At 38.8% G+C, this 27653-nt stretch overlaps 1 protein-coding gene and 3 non-coding genes across 4 annotated transcripts in view; 1 reads left to right on the forward strand and 3 right to left on the reverse strand.

The window, feature by feature from the left end:
* The window catches only part of LOC143025403 (uncharacterized), a 35617-nt gene extending 10441 nt beyond the window's left edge, over positions 1-25176 (reverse strand). The window contains exon 1 of the mRNA XM_076185028.1: positions 24910-25176. Coding sequence (XP_076041143.1) covers positions 24910-25039 — 130 coding nt within the window. The 5' untranslated portion in view covers positions 25040-25176. The remainder of the gene's footprint in view (positions 1-24909) is intronic.
* LOC143025871 (U1 spliceosomal RNA) lies at positions 248-406 on the forward strand. The gene has a single exon (XR_012966431.1). It is a non-coding gene; the product is annotated as a U1 spliceosomal RNA (small nuclear RNA).
* On the reverse strand, positions 1505-1693 carry LOC143025873 (small nucleolar RNA U3). Its single transcript, XR_012966433.1, has one exon. It is a non-coding gene; the product is annotated as a small nucleolar RNA U3 (small nucleolar RNA).
* Positions 3544-3658, reverse strand: LOC143025877 (U5 spliceosomal RNA). The gene has a single exon (XR_012966437.1). It is a non-coding gene; the product is annotated as a U5 spliceosomal RNA (small nuclear RNA).
* Positions 25177-27653: the final 2477 nt, after the last annotated feature.

A 27653-nucleotide genomic window follows, 5' to 3' on the forward strand; every position in this document is an offset into this window, starting at 1 on the left:
ATACAGTACATGTACATACATAGTATGTATATATGTGTGTGTGTATGTATGTATATATAGATGTATATACATATATATGTGTGCATAAAATAATAATGACTATAAAAAAGACAAGAATTATAAAATAAAAAAAGACAACACACATGATAAGCACACATTACACATATTACATGGCAAACACACATTACATGGTAAATTAAAAGCCAGTCCCAAAATCGGCAAGGGCCGCTGGAAAAAAAAAAAAAAAATGCAAACTCAGCGACAAAGATACTGTAATTACGAAGAGATCCTAGGGCTAGACTCTCCATTGCACTTCGGGGATGCTGACCCTCACGATTGCCACAAATGTGGGCAGCTCGAACGCGCAATTCCTGAGAGTAGGGGATTGCGTTCGCGCTATCACCTTAATTAACCGACATCAATGGTATTGTAATTACATTGTTGTAGTAGATATAAGTTGCATATGTTCTTGATACAACGGTTTCTCTGCACAGATGGGATTACGATTTGACCCTTTTAACGCTTTGCGTTAACTTCCTGGATCAAAGCTCCGGGAACTGAAGCAAAACGGTATATCACACATAAACACGGACATTTCACTCCGAATAGTATGTATATAATTGTCCAGCCTGTAAATCGCAGTGGAGTTAAGTCATTCCAGGAAGTTTTTTTTTTTTCATACTTCAGGTTCTCCATTTATTTGTTCGTTCAAGACATTGTTCTTAGTCACCCCTTTTCTCCAGTGAGAAAATTCATTATTCTTATTTAACATATATTACAACAACGGGTGTAGTTCCTGTCTGCCCTCTCCTTTCAATATGTTCTCCCCCTAAACCTCTACTCATTACCTTAAACTGTTAAGGCCTCTACACACTGTCAGTCATGATTGCACAATATTAATTGTTGCGCAAGCATATCCTGTGTGATTGAGTGTTTGCGCAGATGATTGAGGAATTTCCAACACGGTTTGATTTTGTAAGCTCAAGCATAGTAGTTACACCATCATGAGTGATGATTGCGCCAACAGCTCGTCTTTCCTTTGTAGCCAAGAATAGCTATGCATGCAGCCGCTTTACTCATCTTCACTCCACATACTCCAAGAGGTAAGTAATGATTGCTCAATCTTCTGACAGTGTGTCCCAAACAGTTTGCACAATCTCGATGACTGTGCAGTCATGACTGACAGTGTATACGGGCCTTTAGTCATAATGCAGCTTTTCTATTAATCTTCAATGTGGAAACTTGAACTAGATCATCGTCAGCATTTCTAGTTTTGTCCTTGCTAGCAAATATGGATTAGCTGCGAAATCCGTAGACACGCTTACCCATTCCACTTCATCCTTTTCAACTCATTTCCCATCATGTTCGATAGTATTATTTCTCTGATTGTGGATTTAGGCCATACGACGTCTGTATAACAAGTATCCAAATATATTTTTCTTTGCCTGTGGTTAAATAAATCATATGACCTATAAGAAACAAAGATCCTAGTGGATAATTTCCCGCCACTCGGCTCGTGTAATCCCCTTCCAATTCTTATTAAATAACAAGCTGGAACGGTCCTGGATGCACATTTCCTCAGAGAATATGTGCAGCTTCCCGCTCAGAAGACTACACTTAGCTACGTCAACAGAGTTAAAGACGAGGAACTCGACAGCCACTCTATAGAATTTATAATTTGAATTATTAATTAGTTTAAATAAGGGTTTCTCGGCACACTGTTTTGCTCATGGCGAGGACTTAACGGTGACCGCTCGTTATAAAGTTGTATACAAATACTTCTCCTTTACATAATTATTTATAAATTTGTTTTACTTTAGGATAACAATGAAATATTTACATTTTAAAAATCATCAAGTTAAAAATAACAGTTGTTACGTAATGGCATATTTCTATCAACATTGTTTCATTAACAATTATTTAGGTCCTCGCTCCATCTTACCTCACTTCCTTATTGCGTCATCGGAAACTCCACGGTACTGTCCCTAAACAATAAACCCCTACCTTTACTTTTTATCAACACAGTATGGTATATGCAGACTGTCCTTAATCTCCTCCCTGCAACACATACACACTACATAGTGGCAGATCCCATTCACCCACACAACACTTTTGGAAGTTATGTGTATTGTTTACTTCAACAACTGTAGTCAGGGTTACACGCAAGGAGATACACATGAACATAACTTTGGTAGCGAGACTAACGAAAAAGAAAAAATCTAGATGCATCCTTGTTTGACTTATATAAAAAAATGAAAATTTATTCAATGGATTAATGACAGAAAAAGGCTGGTCAGTAAAATATAAATGGGGTAGTATTACTAGTGGAGTTCCCAAGGGCTCAGTTTTAGATCCCTTATTATTCATTAGGTATATAGACTACATGTACAGGGATTAGTGACGTAGTTTGAGGATGACACTAAAATAGGACGCCATAATGGTTGGGGGGAAATCCTGGAATACTTCAGGAGGATCTTAATTATTTGCATGGTCGGTAATATGTCAAAGTACAGTGTGTTAAACGTTGGATTATACAACCCAGCAAATAGGTATAGCTTCGACATTACTATATTGAATTACTATTATTATTGGGAGTGTGAGCCCTGACCTTAGACCCTGAAAGCCGTGCATTAGTGTCACGATTAGAGTTAACAGGGCATTAGAATTTATTGTTAGGATGGTTGCAAACAACAGGACAGAGGAAATCTTTTGAACTATCTGGCTAGTTAGACCCATCCTTGACTATGTGGTTCAGTTTTTGTTTCCGTCCTAGAAAATGGATATCAATTCAGTACATAGGAGAATGACTAGAATTATTCAAAGGCTTCAATTTACCTTATGCAGAAAGATTTTGGCACCTTAACTCTTTGGAAAGAAGAGCGTGGGGCAATTTAATAATTATTCCAATAGGTCAAGGACTTCAACAACGGGGTTGCAGGCAAAGTCACCTTACTAACACACCATGGCAGGATTCGTACTAATGGATTCAAACTGGACAAATTTTGGTTTAAGGAAATGGGAGAGATTACCAACACGAATACAAACTACCAGAATCCAGTTCCAGTGAGCTAACTGATAATAAAACTAACAAGAACTTTATAGATCTGGATGTCCGTGGGATATTAAAATAACACAGTAGTAGGTCTTCAACGGACACCAGAAAACCCATTCTTCTACTGGGATTAGTAGCAGCCAGAAACCCGAATAATCCAATTACTTACAAACCACATCTATCATAAACTGATATCACTTGATGAGTGGACATAACTGAATGTTATATCTGTACGTCTTTATTTTTCATTTATTTTGCTACCACATTTCCTTCTTAACTTCATCAATTCTTAGCGTAGTGGTCATACAGTCCGTAATTTTTAGCACGTATGCAGCCTGGACAATGCCTGACACCCACCTCGTGTTAGCATTGACTCTATTGGTTGTTTTCAGAAAATATCAGACAAAAATGTGGATAGGTATGATGGCTGGTAATGTCTTTGCCCGATCTAATACCATACCTATTTATCCTTCAACATCAGTTATTTATAACAGCCCACAAAGTGGGCTTAAATACAAATTGTAAAGACTCATTAATTTGTTCCCCTCCACGGAAATCTTTAGTAAAAGGCGAAAGATTTATGCGTTTTGAAGGGAAACCTGAGATCTATCCGTAAACTCTTGTAGATGTGTAGTTCCGATGTACTGCTGACGCTACGGTGACAGACTGCTGAATTCGTGAATGTAAATAATGCTTATGAAGGTATTATTCTAAAATTATCTAGTTATTACATGTGATATTTGGTATTTTAATGCGAGAATATTTCTAACTCCATGGCACACAAATTGCTACGCAATATTTTTCTAGCATTAGCCAAAATTCCATTAACAATGCTACACCACCCCCGACACATACCATTACATAACCAGTCATGAACATATTTAGATATAGGTTGGCCGGAATTTTTTTGAAATTATATTAGAACAAAAATATATGGGCAGGAAAATAAATTAAGATATTAAGAAAACAGAAGGAAATAGTGTGTGTTATTAAAAGAGGAAGACAACACCCCTTGTGCATTCATTGGAAGTAACTAAGTTAACTGGCCCATATATATATATATATATATATATATATATATATATATATATATATGAAGAGAGAAAGTATGCTGAGAAGGAATATAAGGAAAAAAAAAAAAATCAGGAATAAATGGCACGGTAAATATGGTCCTGGTCTTAGCCGTGCATTAGTGTCAGGATTTTAACAGGGCATTAGGATTTATTGTTAGGATGGTTGCAAACAATAGGACAGAGGAAATCTTTGGAACTATCTGGCAATAGTTAGACCCATGCTTGACTTTATGGTTAAGTTTTTGTTTCCATCCTATAAAATGGATATAAATTCAGTACACTGGAGAATGACTAGAAATACACAAGGGCTTAGTAATTTACCTTATGAAGAAAGACGGTTACCTTAACTCTGGAAAGAATAGTAATCTAGTAATCATTCAAATAGGTCAAGGACTTCAACAAGGGTGATGCAGGCAAGGTCACCTTACTAAGACAACATGGCAGGGCTCGTATTAATGTATTCAAACTGAACAAATTTTGGTTCAAGGAAACAGGAAAGAGATTACCAACACAGTGGCTGATGAATGGAATAGACTTGGTAACCATGTAGTGACCACTGAAATTATTGGTTTGTTTAAGAATTATACAACTTTGTGGGCAGGGATGATAGGTAGTAATAGACATGGAACTGCCTAATGTAGACTTTATGGTCTTTTGCAATCTCCTTCATCCTTATGTTTTTAACACCAACTTTAACAAGGCCACTTCAACCATACAGAGAATACGTTGAGTTTATTTTTTTCGGGGTATAACATATTACCAATATTTCAGCTTTCATTTTACATGTTACAGATGGAATTTATTTGTATATGTGTTAACTAACATTTCTGTATTAATGGGCCCATCAATTTTCCCCAACTTAATAGATTAGAGTCTGACCACTTACATTAAATCACTGCTTCATAATCCTGTAATCTATTTCATACCTTTATCAATATTGTATACCAAAAATATAAAACTATTCATCCCATCCTATCCATATATATATATATATATATATATATATATATACCAAGAGCGGTTTCCCCCTTATGAGGAAGGTAGCCAAGTCAAAGGCACATACCTACTACCCATTTCACTCCCATGCACCACCCCTTCCCTTATTCTCATCTTAGCTAATCATGGATGACAGGTAACCCCTATATCCAACCCACTGCCCTGGGTCAGAAGCAATGTAGCAAGACAGTATATCCACAGCAAGGCTGCTTTACTTAACTGGCAACCCCTCTCCTCTATATTCCCTCATGCATAAAAAAAAAGAGAAAGAACATGAGAGACAGGGAGAAATTCCTTCAGGTTGCATCAAACTATCATTCACACATGAGCACTCCCCAATCCCATGCCCCTCTATTGCATATCAATATCATCCATATGCAGTCACTTTCCACTCATCCCTATGCCCTGCTTTCTCCCTTGCTCAAATGAGATTCCCCTCTTGCTGAACACCTCATTTCATTAGCCATATCTGTCATCTCCTTTTCCACGCCTGCTCACCTTCTTGTTTCTCACTCTATCCAACCTAGTAACCCCTACCATACTTCTCAGACATTTCATCTCAAACACATTCAACCTTTTCCTCTCTGCCTTTCTTAAGTTCCAGGTCTCTGTCCCATACACCTTTGGCAAAATCACCCCTCCATATAATCTCCATCCATTACCAGATACCTATTTCTCATGACACTTTTCAATTCCCTATGGCATTTATTTGCTTCTCTCAATCTATAACTTACTTTCATCTCTACTCCCTTTCCTGCCACATTCGACCCCAATAACATGAAACTATCCACTTCCTTCAGCCTCTCTCCTTTAAGACTTGGCTCCAACTCACTGCCATTCTCTCCCCTTGTACATCTCATCACTTTGCTTTTACCCACACTTACCTTCAGCTTTCTCCTTTCGCATACCTTCCCAAACTCCATCACTAACTCCCTTGATCTCCTGTCTGACCCTGCCACAAGCGCAGTGTCATCAGCAAACAACTGTCTCACCTCTCACTTCTCTCCATTTTCTTTAACCATCTCCAGTCCCCCTTACTTTTACCCTTGCCTTTGCCTCCTGCATCACCCAATCCATGTACACACTGAACAGCCATGGGGACATGACATATCCCTGGTGCAGTCCCATCTTTACCTCAAACCACTCCTCTCCTAATTTCAAATTCTAATACAAGCTCTACTACTCTCGTAAAAACTCGTGACCCTCAATAACCATCCCCAAATCCCATATATCTGCAAAACCTCCCACAGTGCCTTCCTGTCTACCCAGTCATAAGCCTTTTCCAAATTCATAAAGGCCTAAAAAACATCCTTACTTTTTCCTAAAGCTTTCTCACATATCTGTCTTACTACAAAAATCTGGTCCATGCAACCCTTATCTTTCCAAAACCCACACTGTTCCTCAGTGAATAGTTCTACTTAGGGGAGGGCAGCTTGATTGAATTGGCGAGTTTGTATAGACCACAATCACGTGTCCTGAATCTAGATGTGCTCAGTGTGATATTTCAGTGACAGAAAGTGCATTTAAATGTGATGGATGTTATCAATGGTTTCATTATTCTTGTACCAATTTACCAGTATATTAAATTATACTATTTGCCAAGAGTACAAGAAAATATACTTGTGAACTTTGTGTGACAATGAAATACAATGATTATGCCAAATTGTCTGATGAGTCAGAAAAAGTAATTGAAAATCAGATAAATGAACATTGTACAGCTGGACTTGGAGACATGTAAACTCAACAACCCCTATAAGTTAGTTCTGAGACCCTGGAAACAAACTCTGATGCTAACTCTGATCCGGATCAAGAAAATACAAGTACTGTACACAGTTAAATGCCAAACTGGTTGAAGATACACAACCTCAGAAGACAAGAGTATGTCAAATTTACTTACAAAAACAATGCAGACATGGCTGAGCTGGAATAGTGTAAATATGGACACCCTAAACTGTGCTTCAACTACATAAAAGGAGCCTGATGGAAAAACTGACTGTGAGTACTATCACTCAAAACTCTGCAGACAACCTATGGAAAATAAGTGTTGTACAAGAAGAACACCAAAGTTCTATCATCCAAAAGGGATTAGATCTAATCAATATGGAAATTCAGAGACAAAGGAAAAAGATGAACTCCACTTCACCAGAAATAATCTAAGAAGCTGTGACAATCAAGGTAGACTGCAAAGTCACAATGTGAAGCCTGAACAGATTAATAATAGTCAGCTAAAAGAAAGATCAAAGCATGATGAAGTATATGATCCAGAGGCCTTTTTTAGGGGTTATAAAAGACCTAAAGAATACAGTAAGTCAACTTCAACAGCAGATGTCAATACAAAGTCGGACTCTGCACAAACTAGCCCTCTATCCAGCATGACATATGGGCCAAGGAATAGGCATACAGCAAATGCCTCCTTTCATGAGGAATCACGTGGCAAGCCGAATACACCTAGAACCCAACATGAATACAAACTACTACCAGAATTCAGTTCCAGTGAGTTAACTGATGATAAGACTAACAAGAACTTTATATGTCTTAATGTCCATGGGATATTAAGGAATAATGGTGTGAATAAAATTGACGAGTTAAACACCATATGAGGACGGAGCCTTTACTTGTACAATGTTTCGCTTATTACAGCTTTTTCAAGAAACAAGGAAAACCATCTTATGGACTGGAAGAATGCAGAGCTGCTGATACAAGAACCAGACAAAATCCGTGGGAAGTGTTTAGAAGTAGCAATCATTCAAGGAACGAACTATTGAACAAAACAGGGGCATGTTTATTTAAATCACCCTTTGTGGACATTTCGCCTTCGGACGTTTGGGCCAGCATTCTCGTCCTTTCCCAGTGTTCAATCCCCCCCCCTTCTCCTCCTCCTCTTCCTTCCCCCCCTTCTTCTTTTCTCTCCCCGTTCCCTCCTTTCCCCTTATTTAATCTCAAGCATTTGTATCTCAACTTGTACTTGAAAAAGCTGTAATAAGCGAAATGTCGTACAAATAAAGGCTCCGTTCTCATATGGTGTTTAACTCGTCAATCTTGTCGGCAACTGCCACTTTCATGAAAAGTGTTGATAAAAGCAAAATGACATAGCTTGATCTTGCAAATGAACAAAATGTGCTTATTGCTTTAACAGAAACTCATCTGAATGAACAGATCACTGATGAAGAAATCAGTTAAAGATTTTAAATATGTAAGATTACATAGACTCAAGCGGTCTCATGGAGGTGTGTGTGTTCTGATCAGAAAAAACATAGATCATAATGTTGTTTTAAATTTCTCTAACGGTGTGTGTATTTACCTAGTTGTGTGAAATATTATCAGTGCAAATACCAAAAGTAAATATTATCATAACTGTAACATAACAGCCACTTGATACAAGGGCACACGAGTCTCTTGAAATAACTGATTTGCTGCACAAAAAACTCAATACTCAACCTGAGCCTTACCAGAACTGATAATATTAGGGAGTTTTAGCTTGCCTAATGTGTAATGGGGATTAAAGGATCCTAATGTGCTTTCAACATGAGGTAATACTAATAATCAAGTGAAGACATGGTGTGAATTTGCATGTTCTTTCTACTTGGAACATACATACATAAATATACCAAAGGCTTTTTCCCCCCTATACAGGGGGTAGCCAAAAAGAAAAAGGCATACAAACCACTCCCACCCATTCCATTTCCTATATATTCCACTCCTCCCTCCCTCTTATCTTGGCACCTCCTGGATGGCAGGTCATCCCTGCATCCTGTCCACTGCCCTGGGTCAGAGGCAGTGTCACAAGACACAGTACACCCACAGCAAGGCCACTTCATGAATTCGGTGACCCCCCCCCATGCAGAAAAGGAGAAAATGGGGAGAAATTCCTTCGGGCTGCGTCAGATTTTTTCTCATATATACTTCCTCACCCCTCATCCCCCACCCATTCCCCCTCATGGATCACAGCATCATCTATATACAACCCCTCTCCATTCACCCCTATTTTCTGTCCTCTTCCGTCCTTCCTCAACAGACGTTTCTCTCTTTTGTAATGCCCCTTTCACCCCATCCATCCATCTCATCCTAGGTAGCCCCCTCATATTCACTCCTTCCACCTCTGCCTTCAACACTTCTTTTACTAATCTTTCTTCACTCATTCTTTCCATGTGTCCAAACCATCCTAATACTCTTTCATCAACCCTATCTCCGAGCTCCCTTTCCACCCCTGTTCTCCTCCTCACCTCCTCATTTCTCACTCTATCTAGCCTAGTAACCCCTATCATACTTCTCAGACATTTCATCTCAAACACATTCAAACTCCTTCTCTCTTCCTCTCTCATGTTACATGTTTCTGCCCCATACAGTGCTGTTGGCACAATCACTCCTTCATAATTATAACCTCTTAGCATCCATTCCCAGATGTCTATTTCTCATTAAACTTTTTAATCCACCAAGGCATTTACTCGCTTCTCTCAATCTACATTCTACCTCCACTCCCACTCCTCCCTTTCCTGCCACATTCGCATGCAAGTATCTAAAACTATCCATTTCCTCCAGTCTTTCACCCTTAATGCTCACTTCCAACCTGCTGTCATTCTCTCTCCTTGAACATCTCATCACCTTATTTTTGCCCAAATTTATCTTCAGCTTCCTTCTTTCACACACCTTCTCAAACTGTCACTAACTTCCTCAATCCCTCCTCTGATCCTGCTACAAGTGCAGTGTCATCAGCAAACAACAACTGGCTCACCTCCCACTTTTCTCCATTTTCTTTAATCATCACTAACCCCTGACCCACTACCCTTGCATTCACCTCTTGCACCACCCCATCCATGTAAAGATTGAACAGCCGGGGCGACATAACACATCCCTGACCAAGTCCCACCTGTACCTCAAACCATTCACTCTCTCCATTTCTAATTTTAACACAAGCTCTACTACTCTCGTAAAAACTCTTGACTGCTCTTAACAGCTTTCCTCCTATTCCATATATCTGTAGTGCCTCACACAGTGCCTTCCTGTCTAACCTGTCATAAGCCTTTTTCAGATCCATAAAAGCCCAAAAAACATCCTTACCTTTTCATATAGCTTTCTCTCATATCTATCTTACCACAAAAATCTTATCTACACAACCCCTACCTGTCCTAAACCCACACTGTTCCTCACCAATTACTCCCTCTGTTCCACCTCAATCAAGACCCTCCCATAAGCCTTCCCAACCACTCAACAAGCTGATCCCTCTGAAACTACTACACTCACACTTGTCCCCCTTTCCCTTGTAAAGTGGAACTATACAGGCACTCCTCCAGTCCTCCGGCACTCTACCCTCTCTTAAACAAACATTAAATAGCCTCACCAGCCAATCCACCATTACTGTACCTCCTTTCTTCAGACATTCTGCATGGCATCCATCCAACCCAGGTCCCTTACCTGCTGTCATCATCTTAACAGCTGCTTTCAATTCATCCTTCCCTATTTCTCCTCCATTTTCCTCACTCCTCACTCTCATTTTCTTAGCGCTTCCCACTTCAACTACCTTTCCCTCCCTATTCTTCTTCACATTTAGCAACTCCCTAAAATACTCTGCCCACCTTCCTCTCATTGCCTTATCTTCCATTATCATCTCTCCATCTGCACCTTTTACCTTTTCTTCTTTACTTGATTCACCTCCTCTTTCTCTTTTAATTTCCTTCCAAAAATCTTTTTATTCCTTTCAAAATTTTCTGTCATACTCTTACCCCATTTCACATCTGCTCTCCTCTTTGCTTCCTTTATCTTATGCTTAACTTTCCTTCTCTTTATTTTGTACCTCTCATACTCCCTCATCCTAATTTGTAGCCAATCTATGAATGCCTTGGAACAGTTAATGAAAATTCCTACTCTTGGAAATATCCTAGACCCTAATTTGGTGTAATGTAACAATGTTAAAGAAATTTAATCTATACCTAATAATATATTGGGCCACAACATATTACAGGTGGAAACTGAATGGACTTTTATAAAACAAAAAAGTCAATATGTAGTAGGTGACAAGAGAGGTCTTGAAAGGCTGAACTTTGCTAAAGCAGAGTGGCTCAAATTAAATGAGGCTAAAGCAAGTACCTAATTTGTCTAATGAAATAGTTGCATCAGTTTAAAATAGAAGAGGGTGTAACTGTTTAGTACAATCAGTGCCCAGATGTAGAGCTGACACCCTTCTATATAATAGCTACAGGTGGAGAGTAGTGAGACTATTCAACTGTGTTCCAAGATACATCAGAGATATGACAAACTGTAACATAGAAACCTTTAAAATGAAGCTGGATGAGTTTTTGGCCCAGTTGGAATATAACAACCCAGGACTCCCATGGGGGAGAGCTCCCTAATCAAAGTAGAGGAGGCACAGTGGACATGCCATGCTGGCCCAGTACATTGAAGTAATCTATTGAACTACACCAAATAAACCAAGTAAATTACTTCCTCTGTTCCTTTCCTAACTCTATTGATAAAAACCCTCCAATAAGCCTTCCCAGTTACACTTAACAAACTGATCACTCTGAAACTACCACACTCACATTTGTCCTGTTTTCCTTTGTAAAGCGGAACTATATAGGCACTGATCTGGCATTCTATCCTCCTTTATACACACATTAAACAACCACACTAGCCAGTCCACTATTACTGTACCTCCCTTCTTCAAACACTCCACATGATACCCATCAATCTAAGTGCCTTACATGCTCTCATCATTTTCTAAGTTACTTGCATCTCATCTTTTCTTATTTCTCCTCTCTTTTCTTCTCCCATCAGTCCTTTATACACACATTAAACAACCACACTAGCCAGTCCACTATTACTGTACCTCCCTTCTTCAAACACTCCACATGATACCCATCAATCTAAGTGCCTTACATGCTCTCATCATTTTCTAAGTTACTTGCATCTCATCTTTTCTTATTTCTCCTCTCTTTTCTTCTCCCATCAGTCATTTTCTTAGTGCCTCCCACTGCTACCACCAATCCCACCCTATCCTCCTCCATAATCTACTGCTAATATACTCTGCTCACCTTTCCCTTACCGCCTCCTCTTCTGTTAAAATCTGTCCATCTGCACCTTTTACCTTCTCTTCTCTACATGACTCACCTCCCCTTCCTCATTGTCTTAGAAGATGGGAAGATGGAGCCAGACCGGTGAGGTAGACCCCTTACAGATTGTCACCCCTGAAGAGGATTATGGAGAAAGAAGTGAAGCAGCTTATGGATCAAGGATTAGTGTAACTTAGTACTAGTCCTTGGGCTTCACCAGCTGTGTTAGTACCAAAACCTGGAGGTGGGTGGAGACTATGTATTGATTACAGAAAGGTGAATGCAATTACAAAAACAGACCCTTACCCTCTCCCCAGAATACATGATCTCATTGAGGAAGTTGCTGCAGCAAAAATTTTGTCAAAGGTAGACTTGATGAAGGGATATCATCAGATCCCTCTTACCCGCAGTCGCCGAGATACCTGCTTTTGTTGCCCCACAAGGGTACTTTATATACAAAGTGACCCCCTTTGGAATAAAAAATAGTGGAGCATCTTTTCAGCACCTTGTAAATTGGCTAGTCAAGGGACTGCCAAGTGTTAGAGCATACTCAGATGACATAGTTGTGTTCGCTGATACATGGAAGGTTCACATGAATAGGTTGAAAGGTTTATTTGACAGACTGAAACAAACCCAACTTTGTAAACCTGAAGAAGAGTGCCATTGGGAAGAGCACCATTGAATATCTAGGGCATCAAGTCAGCCAGAATTGCATCACACCATTAGAAGCCAGGGTGAAGGATATCGTGGAATACAAGGTCCCAAAGACAAAACAAGGTATCAGAAGATTCATGGGCATGCTTGGATTCTATCGAAAGTACAGTCCCACTGTTACAGAGGTATCTGCTCCTTTAACCTGCATGCTCTCATTTCAGGTGGGATGAAGGTGCAGATGCAGCCATTGAAGAATGTAAAAGACTTCTCTAGGACTGTCCTTACTTAATATCTCCAGATAGGTGCTATGCTTGCTCGGGAAAAGGATGGTGTCATGAGGCCCATCTCTTGTCTCACATAATGAAAGAGCATCAAAGGAAGTATTCCACCACTGAATAGGAGGCCCTGTCTCATATCAACCTTGAAGAAATTTCAAGTTTTTCTTGATAAAAAGGTAGTCATTCTTAATGACCATAACCCCAAAATAGATCATAATTGGGAAACAAAATGTGAAAGATTAGCCCAATGGGCATTAGCACCCAGATATGATTTAAGTATTCAACACATCCCAGGACAACAAAATGTGCTAGCTGATGCCTTGTCGCATCCTGACACAAAATATTCAAGCCTTACTTCACAGGCTTAAATTTTTTTTATCTGGGTAAGGGCAGTGTGTCATGATGTCCTATGATGTCATGATGTGTCACGATAAGAAACAAAGATATGCAAGTGTAATGTAGTAACTTAAGGGGATCGTCCATTAGAAAATCAAACTTTTTTAGTTTGGGGTGAAAGTGGCTGAGATTTTTTCCTAGTAACTGTCTTGTCTCAGAGAAGATACCACCAAGTTTTCAAGTCATTTATGCTTATACTTTTTTATTGTGATTTTCATTTTTATTTTCGAGGGGTAATTTTTTTTTTTTTTTTTTTAAACTGATTCAGAGGATAGACCTTTGACTGGATATTGATTATTTTTTGTCTTTATAATGGGCTAAGATATATGAAGAAACGGAGGCAGAATTATGATGTTCTGATCAGTCTGTTATGAGAAAAAAATCCAAAGTTGATGAAAAAAAAAAAAAAAAAGTATTTATGAAAATATCCTACTAGTCCTTGACAGGACATAAATCTGCCTCCAAATGTTCTCCCAATTATGCTGAATCCGAAAAAAGATTTGCAGTTGAAAATCAGTGAAGGCATTTTGGATATGAATCAAGTTAAATGTGCAAAAATCAAGTTTTTCAGGAATGAGCGTCATAGTTTTTTGTTCATGGTTACTGGTCCCCTTTCATTATTTAGGATGTTATGGTGTTGAAAGGGTATCATAGGCACCACCCTGCTCTTTGTTGCCAACTTTTGATTAATTACAGGTTTTGTCGTAATTGTTGTTACGGGAATTGCATTGTTTACCTTGAACTACGGCAATTTCCCGAAAGCTTATTTAATTTCGAATCGGGAACCTTTCCTGTAACTTCGTACCACACTATCGTAATTTTAATTAATATATTATTAAACTCCCCTCCCTCTTTATTATTTTTTAAGCCTATGTTGTAATTTTGATTCACAAATCAGGAACTTTGAGAACTTACTTAAACTATTGGTTGTCCCGTGGTTTCGAAGCCGTTTTACGAGCTCGTAAGAATTCCAGCCGAACGAGACTACGTTTAGTTAACTGAACGTCAGACAAGCTTCAACTCTGGTACCAGAAGCAACAAATAAACCTCGGCAAGGGAATTCTATAATTAGATCGAAGCCTCAAGAATACACTTTCAGTTCCAACGATAGTTAGAGAACTCAACCAGGTAAGTTCTCTAACGTTCTCAATTTGAAGTCACTTAATTACAATAGTTTCTATGATGAATCCACTTAGTATCCACCAGGGTTATATTGCTCAGGTTCCAAGCATGCACTTTTCCTTTTCTTGGCGCGATGCATCTTTGGCGACAGACGATCTTTATCTGCCATCCTAAGCGGTTTTATGGCATCACTAGTTGTTGTCCCTCTTGCTGATGGCATATATGCAAGTTCATAACCAAAGATGTGGTTCAGAACTGCAACTTGAGCACAGAATTGAACTCTAGCTGCTGATGCAAACTTCCTCTTTGAACTCAAAGCCCAAATCTTTGCATGGAAGCTTTCATTTTGGTTTTTGTGTCCTTCCCTTGAGGCATTTCTCTAAAAGCTCTGTAGAGGTGAGGTCTTGATATATTGCCAGGATGGATTTCCACTTCTTAGTGGGAATCTTTGCCAGGAACAGCTTCTTGACTCTGTGAGACTCGGGTTCCTCTTGCCTGGCTAGTGCTCTCTGGAAAAAACACCACAAGTCTTCTCCCTTAGGACAGTAAGAATGCAATGGCTTCTCATCTGTGCTGACAGAATGCAGGTAGGAGGCCATGATAGCTTTATGCATTGTCTGAACGTCAGTATTCACACAATCACGTATTGCCTTCCCATATACTGTGTCAACTTTCCAATGACAGCATCTGTCAACATATTAGCTCGTATGCTATTATTTACCAAAATACACACCTTCTTTTGTTAGTAAATATATGTAACAACAGAAAATGTAATATACAGTACGCAGTGCACATGACCCAGCCACAGATAGTAAAAATCAAGATACAGCTTCCATACTCAGCCACGAGATAGCTTATGAACAACACATTTAGAGGAAATATTTTCAGAATTTCGTTTTTTTTTCTCGGGATTTTCTGATTGACGATCCCCTTAAGTAAGTTGTGTTAAGTAATGTTAGTCCATGTATCCCTACGAGAGTTATATAACATTGTAAATGCCCTTACTAGCTTATCTTATAGTGCCAATACACGAATTGATGTTGAATTTGGCCACTACTAGGCTATCTTAAGCTGGATAATGAGATATAGGAATATAATATTAAGTAAATTATGATAAATGATCAGTTACAGGAAAATTGCTGCCGAGTACAGCAGAGGAGTACACATATTGATCGATTGGCAGTGATAGGTCATGGGTCAATACAACAACAATGGCATAGGGAAGTAGTGTCATCACATATCATGCTTGGTTCTGACCAAGATTCAGATAGATAGCAAATGACAAATTGTAAACTTTCTTCACTCAAAAATAAAGAAGTGGAAAGATTGTGTGAAACCAGGTAAATAGGAGTACAGGTAGTCGTCGACTTACGACCGAGTTCGGTTCCGACAGACAGGTCGTAAGTCGATCTGGACGCAAGTCGGTCTCTCTCTCTATATATATACAGTATATATTACCCTTTAAATATTTTTGTTAATGTATATATATATTGTATATTATATTTAGCATACTGAAATAATCTTAGCGTCTTTGAACAATGCTGTATATTATTTTTTAACCTTTTTATAATTTTATCTGATTTTCTTTGGGAAACGTAGCCTAGGCCTAAGCATACTGAATAAAATCCTATCATCTTTAACCTATGATATCTAATACTGTACGAGTATTTTCTAACCTTTTTATTATTTTACCATCAGACTTTCTTTGGGAAACCTATGCATACTGAATAAAATCTTATTATCTTTGAGCTACGTTGTTTAATATTCATTAACTTTTTTATAATTTTCATTAGGAAATGTAGCCTAGGCCTACGCATACTGAATAGTCCTGTCATCTTTGACCTACAAATATTTTTTGTTGGTTACATTAAAATCATTGCAAGGCAAAATTAGGAATTTTTTTATTTCAAGACACATTCTTTTCGTTTACGTACTATAGCGAAAATATTGTTATCGACAACAGACTAGGCATAAACAAAGTTTACTATTACATTTAAGTAATCGCAAAACATAAAAATACAAAATGCTGTACTGAACATATTGTTATCGACAACATACTAGGCATAAAAAAGTTTTACTGTTACATTTTATTAATTGCATAACATATAAAAATACAAAATGCAAGGCAAAATTAGATTCTTTTTTTATTTCAAAACACATTCTTTCCGTTTACGTACTGTGCGGAACATATTGTTATCGATAAATTAGCCTAGGCATAAAATAAAGTTTTATTGTTAATTCTATTGATTGCAAAACATATAAAAATGCAAAAAATACAAAATGCAATGCAAAATTAGGAAACATTTTACTTCAAACAAAAAAATTGAAAGAATATTTAGCTGGCTGGGATGCCAACGCTGTCGGCAGCCTGCCAAAACTATCGTACTAGCGTCTCACGGCGTGCAGAGTAATTGTTCTGCGCTGCCAGGCGTAACATTGCAATTCTATTACTCTATTAAATGTTAAATATTATTGCACTATCTCGTGGTCGTAAAGTCGATCAGTCGTAAGTCGCATAGGTCGTAAGTCGACGACTACCTGTATAGACTAATCCTATAGATACAGCAAAATGGCAAATGCCATTGGCATCTGTATAAGCCCCACATATAAAAAGAGGGTTGCGTGCTATGCCAACTTCATTTCTTGTAAGTTCACTCTGTACATATTTAGTATTATGTAAGTAAAATAATTATATTTTGCATTTCACCTTTATTTCATATCCAGTATAAGAAAATCTCCCTACAAAAGGCATAAAGCATGCTGGCAATTGGATTGATGGAACTGATCAAATTATGATCAAGTTTGATTAAAAAAAAAAAAAAAAAAAAAAAAAAAAAAAAATTATGTACAAGTGTACCAAGAAGGATTAAGACAAGTAGCTAATGATAAATTGTACACCTTCCTCATACAAAATAAACAAAATGTGTGATGACAGGTAAATAGGAATATACAGACGCTCCTCTACTTACATTCATTCGTTTTATGTTTTTTCGATTTCATGTTTGAACTGACTGTAAAAAAAATTTGTAAAAACAAAATTTTTGAGTGAATGTTTTAGTTTAGCACGCTCTCCATAGTTCAAACGATACTTACACATGACACTGCGTCTATTGTTTACATGGCACAAACGACAGACTGAACGTGCCTTGCCTCCTCCTCCTCCACTATCTCAATTTATGTTGCTTGAATTTAATTTATTTGAAATTAATGTTATTATTTTACAATGTTATGTGTATAATCAATGATTTAGGGGTGTTTTATAAGATATGGTAATAGAATTTACGGATGTATAGTACAGTAACAACTTACGTTCATTTTCAACTTACGTTCAGCCGTTCGGAACGTAACTAAAACGTAAGTTGAGGAGCGTCTGTATACTACTTATACAAATCATGCCATCTGGAAAATTGGCACCAGCAAGTGCCACATATAAAAAGAGAGTTGCACGCTATATCTCTTGCACCCTTGTATTGTTGAGTAAAGAAAAGTTATTTTCATACTTTGCCTTTGTTTTATCTCGGCTGATACCAATGAAGGGGATATTTGAAACAATAAGTGGGAACTGATAGGATTGTTCATTCTTGGCCAGTTTGTTATGGTAAATCATATACATGCTAAATTTGTGACATAAATTGAGGCTTTTTGTGTCTGCAATTTTCTTTCTTCACTGGGTGAAATAAATTGCTGTTTGCAAATTTTGAAAATAAGGAGGATGGACAAAGAATAATACACTGAGTGAAGTAGAATTGCGATTGATTTAAAAAAAAAAAAAAAAAAAAAAAAAAAGTAAGTCATATTTGCTGCTATAGCATTTGTTTTGTTTACATACATACAAAAGATGTACCAATCAGACAATATAAACAATGTTGATAGTAGATACAACTTCGGGGGATCTTCACAGGTACATACATATACCAAGGGCTTGTTCCCCATTTCCAAGGGAGGTAGCCAAAGTCCAAGGCAAAAATCCATTCCCACCCATTTCATCCCCACGTACTCCACTCCCACTCACCACTCCTCCTTCCCTCTTTTCTTGGCTCCTCCTGGATGACAGGCCCCCTGCATCTCACCCACTGCCTTAGGTCAGAAGCAATGCAGCAAGACACAGAACACCCATGGCAAGGCCATCTCATTCAGCAACCCCCCCTCAGTCTCTTCATGCAGAAAAAGAGAAGGGGAGAAATCCCTTTGGGCTGCATCAAGATATCATTCAAACATACTTGTACCCCCTAACCCCCTATCCCCCACCCACTCCCTTCCATGCATCACATCATCATCCATACACAACCATTCTCCACTCACCCCTATCTTCTGTCTTCTCCCATCCTTCCTCAACAGACACCCCCCTCTCTCCCAACACCCCTTTTACCCCCTCCATCCATCTCATCCTTGGTTGTTCCATCATGTTCACTCCATCCACCTCTGCCTTCCACACCTCTTTTACTAATCTTTCTTCACTCATTCTTTCCATGTGTCCAAACAATTCCAATACTCTTTCATCAACCCTATCTCCTAACTCCTTTTCCACCTCCACTCTCTCCTCACCTCGTTTCTCACTCTATCCAATCTAGTAGCCCCTTCCATACTTCTCAGGCATTTCATCTTAAACACATTTAAACTCTTCCTCTCTCATGTTCCATGTCACAGAGGGATAGAGGTACTAAAGTTGGTCATTCAAGGATGTCCTGGAAGGCTTCAACATAAAACATGGTCACATCAGTATACCGCCCACAAAGTTAAGGGAGACTCAAGAGGTTCCACAGAACTCTAGAAAGCATGATCAGAGCATTTATCTTACAAGTTTGAGAAGGAGTGGGATGAAGGTATAGATTTTTTGCATGCCACTAGAAAAACAATGCATGAAGTTCTAGGTTTTCTCCTTTTTATTTAATGTTCAGTGGGGCCCCACAAGAACCCCTTGCCTCCTTGTATGAGAAAATGTTATCAAAAGGTTCTGAAGGTGATACCCCTTACTCAAAGCTTGTAGGTACCAACTTTTTTAGGTTGAAGAACTAGCTTGGAGGAACTTAGAAAAGTCACAAGAAGTTTATAAAGGTTATGATAGGAAGACTGTTAGGACAAAATTCAATATAGGAGATTAGGTTTCAGTTTTATCTCCTAAGCCTACCTCACTGCACCCAAAATATGAAAGACCATTCAAGGTCCTTGAGAAAAGAGGCAGTGATAATTATGTTGTAGAAAATCCAAGGCGGAGGTCAGATGTGCACCAGGTACATAAAAATATTTTGAAATAATTTCATGGAGAGATACCAGAGGAGGAAGCAGTTGGTGTAATCAACCCTGGAAAAGCCAATGGGAACTTTGATTCAGATACTGGGGCTCTAAAATTGCACACCTACGCAATATAGTAATAGAAAATACTAATTTTGTCAATTATTACATTAATGTAATATACATTATTCTTGACAGAAATCAATAATAGAAACAGTTGCTAAAAGCTATAAACTAAAACAAAGTTCCATAGACTCCTTTAGATGTCATCTTTGTTTTGATAAATTTGTAGGTCAGAGATGACGACGACAACCTGATGGTCTCTAAAATTATAGGCACCGCATTACTAAATGCAGGTTAGGTTACATAGACAGGTTTGGTTAGGTTAGTTAGGTAGGTTAAGTTAGGTTGGGTTAGACTATACGAATTTAGTATACTTTGGGTTAGACTATACGAATTTAGTATACTTTAATTTCTTCGACCTCCGCCTCTACCAAAACAAACATGGCGTCTCAAGTAGTCCAAGCGGCTACATTTGTTTGTTAATAGCTTTTAGCAACGGTGCACACCTACATGATATAGCATTCGAAAATTAAATATTAATTTTGTGACTTATAATACATGAACATAATACACTGTTTTATTGGCAGAAATAACAAAAGACCTTGCTACAAGCAAAACTACTAACGAATGAAGCCGCTAGGATACAGTACAGACTGTCAGTTAGATGATGGTTTTCACGATGTGGACCGGATCTTCTTCAACTCCAGGTGACGTTAATAAGAACTGTTAAAAAGACAATAGGTGAATAGGGCCTCCTCGGACTTTATGAAAGAACACGGGGTTATGCCGTCGCCTGTTAATTGCCCGAGGTATAATAATAATCAGGCCATCAGCATCCAAGACGATGACGAAGACCTGGATGATCTTTAGAATTTGAGGTACCGAGTTACTAACTATAGGTTAGGTTACATAGGTTGGGTTACAAAAGATGAATTTATCATTCTTTCATTTCTTCGACCTCAGTATCTATCAAAACAAACATGGCGTATCATTCAACCACCTCGACTTCGCTCGTTTGTAAATCGGTTTCAGCAACTTTTTTGTTATTGATTTCCACCAAGAAAATTGCATATCATGTTGATGTACTATAATTGTCAAAATTAATCATTAAATTTCTATCATATTGTGTAGGTGTACACTTCTAAAAAATTATCACTTTCAATTATTGGTTTCTGCCAACAATAATGTATATTTCATTTATGTATTAAAAGTTACAAAATTTTATTTAGTTTTTATTATTATATTGTGTAGGCGTGCATTTCTAAAAATTTACCAAATCCATTACTGTGAGTCCTGCCATGTTGTCTTAATATGATGACATTGTTTGCATCATTCTTGTTAATGCCTTTGATCCACTTGAACACCTCTATTAGATCACCCCGCACTCTGCGTTTTTCCAGAGAGTGTAAGTTAAGGTGCCTAAGCCTCTATTCATAAAGTAAATTTCATGTATCATTTTGGTCATTCTCCTCTGTACTGATTCTAGTGAATTGATGTCCATTCTATAAGACAGAGACCAAATCTGTACTGCATAGTCAGGGATGGGTCTAATGCTAGATAAAGTTTGATAATTACCTCTGCACTTTTATTTGTAACCATCCTAGCAATCAAACCTAATGCTCTATTGGCTTTATTCCTGGTGGTAATGCAATTTCCTGGATTTAAGGTCAGAACATACTAGAACTCCTAAGTCTCACTCAGTTTTCTCTAAAAACATGTTATTTAAGCTATATCTGCTTTTGGGGTTGTGTAGCCCTAAGCTTAACACATTGCACTTAAGTCCATTTGCCATTTCACTGACCATGTGAACAATTTGTTAAGATCATCCTGCTCAGCATCATCTCCTGACCTAAGTTATCCTATTTTAGTGTCACCTGCAAACTTACTAAAATCACTATTAATTCCAAATGTCCAAGTTGAGTATGTACATAATGAACAATAAAGGACCCAAAACTAAGCCCTGGGGAACTCCACTAGAAACACTCCCCTATATGGATTTTACACCATTTATGGTGACCCTTCTACTCGAAATAGAAAGAGTGATTGATTGATTGATGGTGACCCACTGTTTTGTCACTGATCCAAGCTTTAATCCATTCTAACACTTTTCCCCCTATGTCATGGGCTTTGATTTTATTTAGTAGTCTCTGGTGAGGCACCTTGTTGAATGCTTTATTAAAGTCCAGGTAAATAACATCATAAATATCATTATCTGAAACCTTATATACTTTAGTGTAAAAAGATAAAAGATTACACATGACTTACCTTTGGAGATACCATGCTGTGAGTCATGAATCAAATTATGTCTCTTGATGTGATGTCTGATTCTGTTAAATATTATTGATTCAAGCATTTTACAAACAACTGATGTCAAACTGATTTGCCTGTAGTTGCATATAAACAATTCATCTTCCTTTTTGAAAGCAGGAACAACATTTGCCTGCCCCCAAGCAATAGGCACAAAACCAGTGTCTACTGACTTATTAAATATTTCTGTTAACTGGTCGCAGATTTCAAATATACACTCTTTAAGCACTGTCGGAAAATTTTTGTCTGGACCTGGAGATTTTGTAGTTTAAAGTCTTTCAATCTGTTTGACTACTTCTACCTTAATAATGCTGATATCAGTCTACTTTCTTCATCCCCATTGAAAATCGGAGCACAGCCAGATACCTAATGGCTTATCTAACTTCTCCTTAGTAAACACTGAGAGAAAATATTTCTTAAACACCTTGCTCATTTTTTCCTCCAATTCTATTATGAAATCTTTGTCATTTTTAATTGGGCCTATCCTTTCCTTATTTTTTGTTCTGTAGAGATGAAAGAAGCCCTTTGGGTTAAATCTCGCTTGTCTAAAAACCTTAATTTCATAATTACATGTTCTTTTTAACCAGTCTTGCCACATATCATTATATTTGGATCTAAGGTGTGTTTCCCTATTTTTTTTATTCTGGCATAAATTCCTCTTTTCATTCTGCTCTCATATTTCTACCTGTCCATCATCCATTTGGGAGTATTACTAAGCTTCCATACTGACTTCAGGAGAATAAATTCATATGGTGCATTTAGAATTAAAGCTGTTAGGTTACTGTACATCTCAACCAAATTACTGACTGGGCTGTTGACCTCGCACTTGTAAATGACCCAAGGTATGCCCATTACTCTCCATGACCCAACATCTGAGGTCGCTAATGACACCCATACTGACCATGTACCTTACCCCATCACAGCTCCCTGGGTCAGTCTCGTAAGTGACCAATTGTCTTAAATACTTTCTCATCTTGTCAAAATCGGGTCTCCTAAAATTCGATATTAGAATGTTATTTGTACTATCTAATTCCTCTCATATAATATTAAGTCTTATTTCTTGATGATCACTAGAGCCTTGACTATCTCCTACTTTTACATTTCTTGCTAGGTGCTCATAATTAGTTAAAAGTAAGTCCAGAATGTTCTCTCCCCTCATAAGATCAGTAATTATTTGTTTCAGGAAATTATCCTGTATCGCATCTGACAAATTTTCCACTTCCTGATCTACTAAATTTTCCCAATGTTTCTATAATTAAAATCTCCCATGATCACAATGTTTTTGTACTGGGTACTACAGAAATGGTGGATCATACATAAAAAGGTCTTGGTATTATCATTTCAAACAACTTGAAACCTGAACACCACATAGATGTAGTAGAAGATAAGGCAAATCAAATGGCTCGCTTGATTAAACATTCATTTGAGTATCTGTGTACAGAAACTTTTATCATCTTGTACAAGACCTATATTATATTAGACCACATCTGGAGTATACTGTTCAGGCCTGGTCTCTATACTCAAGAAAATACATTGAACACATTAAAAAATTGCAGAGAAGAGCAACAAAACTGGTGCCTGAACTAAGAAACTTACTACATAAGGAGAGGCTTAAATAAAATTATTATCTACTCTGTAACTGTGGGAAAGAAGTGGAGATATGATTGAAATCTTCAAAATCATCAATGGAAACAAAGACATTAATAGTTCGAAGTTTTTTCTAGTTATTATACACAAACAAATTAAGAGGATACACCCATAAGATATTTCATTTTCAAGACCAAATATTAAAAAAAAATCACAGAGTGGTAGATTACTGGAACATTTGCCAGATCAAGTAGTCCACTTGATCACAATAATTTAAAATACAACTGTGATAAATTTTCAAATCAATAACTTAAAATAAATTTTCTATAGACAAGCACAAGAGGGAACCAATAAAACACCAAAAGGTGCACATCAGTCTCACTAATTGGTGAATATACTGGTGAGTTTAGTGCTACAAAATATTTCAAAATCCGTCTCCCATATTCCAATCTGAATTATTAACACTGGCATCTCATGTTACCAGGAGTTGCAAGTATAAACTAGCTGTACCTCACACTTCAACAAAAGCCTGAAAGCCTTTCTGTATTGTCGAATATTGTATCTACCGGGAACTCCCTGCCATTTGGAATCACCCTTATTGCTCCATTTTAAACATTATAACTTTTACGTGGTGCATTTTCATTGAGCTCTAATATACCAGAATGCATGTTTGGCATACGAACCAGTCTCCTTGTCAGTTTTTATTTACCAAATTTTTATTCATCTGGCTGGCGTGCCTTGTTCCATACTGGGCTCCTCATTGGAGCCACATTTGCCTGGCAGGTGGCCCAAAGTATAATCCACATGGCTGGGTTGGTCTAGTGCTCTGGCTTCTATCCTTGGCTCCTGCCCTGCACGCATCCATGTACTTATAGACTACTAGAATCTATCGGTAATTTTTATAGTGTACGACTTCTGAATCCGTGAAACTGATGACGTTAAAGAACGTTAAATCATTGTATCCATACAATCTTATGAATCTACGCAGTTACGCCATTTGGCCAGAATTCGAACTACCTCAGTACCTGAATTAATTTTCATAGTTTGAGTCATAATACCATCTGGGGCAAACATCAAAGAAGGAGGTATACAAACACACTTACATTTCCAATTTTCAGTTGCAGTTATTCCAAACATGAAAATAAGTAAAATCTTCACGCTTTTCACAACCCACAGTCTACGAACGTAAACTACCTCTACGCGTTTAGAGCGTTCGGTTTCCATGATTAACATTTAAATGAATAAAGATATATAACGAGATGCATGAATTATATTTTCAATTTAGATTTTCTAAATATAAATAAGTTCTGAAGCCAGTGTATTGTGAAAAGCGCAGTTTCAAGTAGTTGATCATTTATCCATGTTAGATTATATAATTAGAATGACTAAGAATTTACTACATTATTTGTCATTTTAATTACAGATGTAAATTGTAATTACAATGATAATTATGATTACTATTGACTATGATGATAATAATGATAATAACACTAATGAAAACAATAATATTAAAGGATATCCTGTAGTAGTTTTAGTTCGGAACAACGGCAGGACAAATGAAAATCAACACAAAATATCTAATCTCTTTCTTTTGGTAATTAGCCACAAGGTGCGACACTAGAAGTGTCACATGAGAAATATAGGTGAGGCTCGGACTAAGGCCACAGCTTAGTGGAGCTTATGGTTGTAGCTGGACGTGGAGCCTAACGTCAGCGAGGCGGTAGCAGATGATGACGGCGAGGCTCGATGGGACGGCTAGAAGATTGGACGAGGAGATGTTGTTGTGTGTGCGGGTCGGTACTGTTCTGCCCATCTCGGCGAAACGCCAACCTTTTAAGGGAGGCTGGCGGGAACGTGAGGAGCTTCCCAAGTTCCTGATTGGCTGACCGTTGGCTGGCAGGGACACCCTTGCGAACTACGCTTGCCAACTACAGGAACTTGGAAAGGCTAGTTCCGAAGATTTCTTTGATCAGTGTGTGACGGATCGTAGGATGCATCACGTCACCACAACCCCTTAGAGCAGGTGTAGTGATTAGGTTCGGACAAGCAAGGGAAATACAAGTCACAATAACACTAAGGCAATCGGGTTTTATGAACACTAAGCTCTTAGAGGGAAGGTCGTAGTCTGAGAGCGAAGGGCATCTTGAAACTTAGAGAGGAGTGCTGCTTACAGAGGAATGCTGCTTAGAGAATGATGTCGTGCCCGGGAGTGAACTGTTCGTCTCGGTAGTAGTAGTAATAAAATTCGGGAAAAAAGATTCCCACGGGCTGGTGAGCCCGTATGTAGGGTGATTCAATGTATGAGTGTGGGTGGTTTTGACCACATCCACTCATACATCCACTAGATGTGAATACATATGTGTTATATGTATACACATCACGGTGAATACACCCTTCCTAACATAAACAGTGAATACTAAAATGTGACATGAACATGTATAAGATATATAATTAAAGGGGGGGGGGCTGACACTCCACCAGCCGACGCAATTTGTAATTACTAAGGTGGTTGCATGGGCGGCGCACAAGACCCTCAGATGTTGTCGGGGACCCTCTCCTCAGAAAAGCAGTTGCGGGGCAATGCTGGAGGTAATGTTTGAGGGTGGCTTCAGTTCTTGTATCTTCTTTCTTCTGGGGTGGAGTTTCTGTTTATTTGCCAGAAACAACGGTCCTCCAGCCGCAGACGGAAGAGCAGAGTTTCCACTTTTCTAGGTGTGGGGCGAGGAAGTACAAGGGGCTCGTAGTCTGTGACTGCCCTGTACCACCTTGCCCTTTCTGATACCTCAGCCTCCAGTCTGTGCTGAAGGAACCGTTGTACCTGGTTAAGAGCCCTGGTGCGTGTGCGCAACTGATTTCTGCTGAGAGGGACGACAACATCGACATCGGGTCTTTGGCGCACCGCTTCTGCTGCGGCGTCGGCTAGCTCGTTACCTAGGACGCCCGCATGGCTCGGCACCCAGTTGAGCGTAACACTCCTGCCTTGCTGATGTAGCTTCAGCAGGAGTGCTAGGATGGAGGTCAGAAGGCATTGTCGCTGGGCTGTGTCGATTTTAAGCTGCCTAGCAGAGACTGTGAATCCGTGTGGATCACTACAGGACCAGCTCGAGATATTAGAGCATGCTCTAACGCTCCTTGGACCGCTATGGCCTCAGCTTGGAGAGTGGACGCATGATCAGATACTGTCCTGCCGAAGGTCAAACCATCCGTCACAATAGCAGCCCCCGCACTACGGGGCCTGTTGGGGTCTACGGAGCCATCCATATAATAGACCGCCATTCCAGGTTCCGACAGTGCGCGGATTCCTTGTAGGGCCTGCGCTCGTACTCTTTCCTGATCACATAACTTCTTACTGGGAAGCTTTGTGACAACGAAGGTTGCAGGTATCGACAGCCATGGTGGTGGGGACTTTAACTCTAGGTGAGGAGAGTCCCTACCCTTCTCAAGGAGAGCACTGGTGAGCCTGAAGGAGTCCAGGAGCCCAGCCGCCTGAGATAGCCAGGTAGTGCAGCGCCTTCTTTTCGTTACGCCAGTCATGGTATCAGTATCCGCCATGGCGGTACTGATAACACTAAGTGCTGTCTCGTTACGGTTATGAGCGAGAAAAAAAAAGTAAATATCTAAGGGGGAGGGGGGCGGGCGCTTACGAGCGCGTTGGCACTATGTCGCTTAACGCACGAAACCTGTCTATCTCGCAACAATTATCGAATACGAGGCCCGAGTGCGCCTGGACGCGCGAGACCGGGCTTATCTTGATGAAGGGTTTCCCCTTCTCCCGTCGTAAAGGCAATTTTAAAAAACCGCACGGGCTATGCCAATCGTACAGGGCGAGATTCCACGAGAAGGGGGA

The sequence above is a fragment of the Oratosquilla oratoria genome, chromosome 5, assembly GCF_046742065.1.
Source record: "Oratosquilla oratoria isolate Oo_2021 chromosome 5, ASM4674206v1, whole genome shotgun sequence".
NCBI classification, from domain to species: domain Eukaryota; kingdom Metazoa; phylum Arthropoda; class Malacostraca; order Stomatopoda; family Squillidae; genus Oratosquilla; species Oratosquilla oratoria.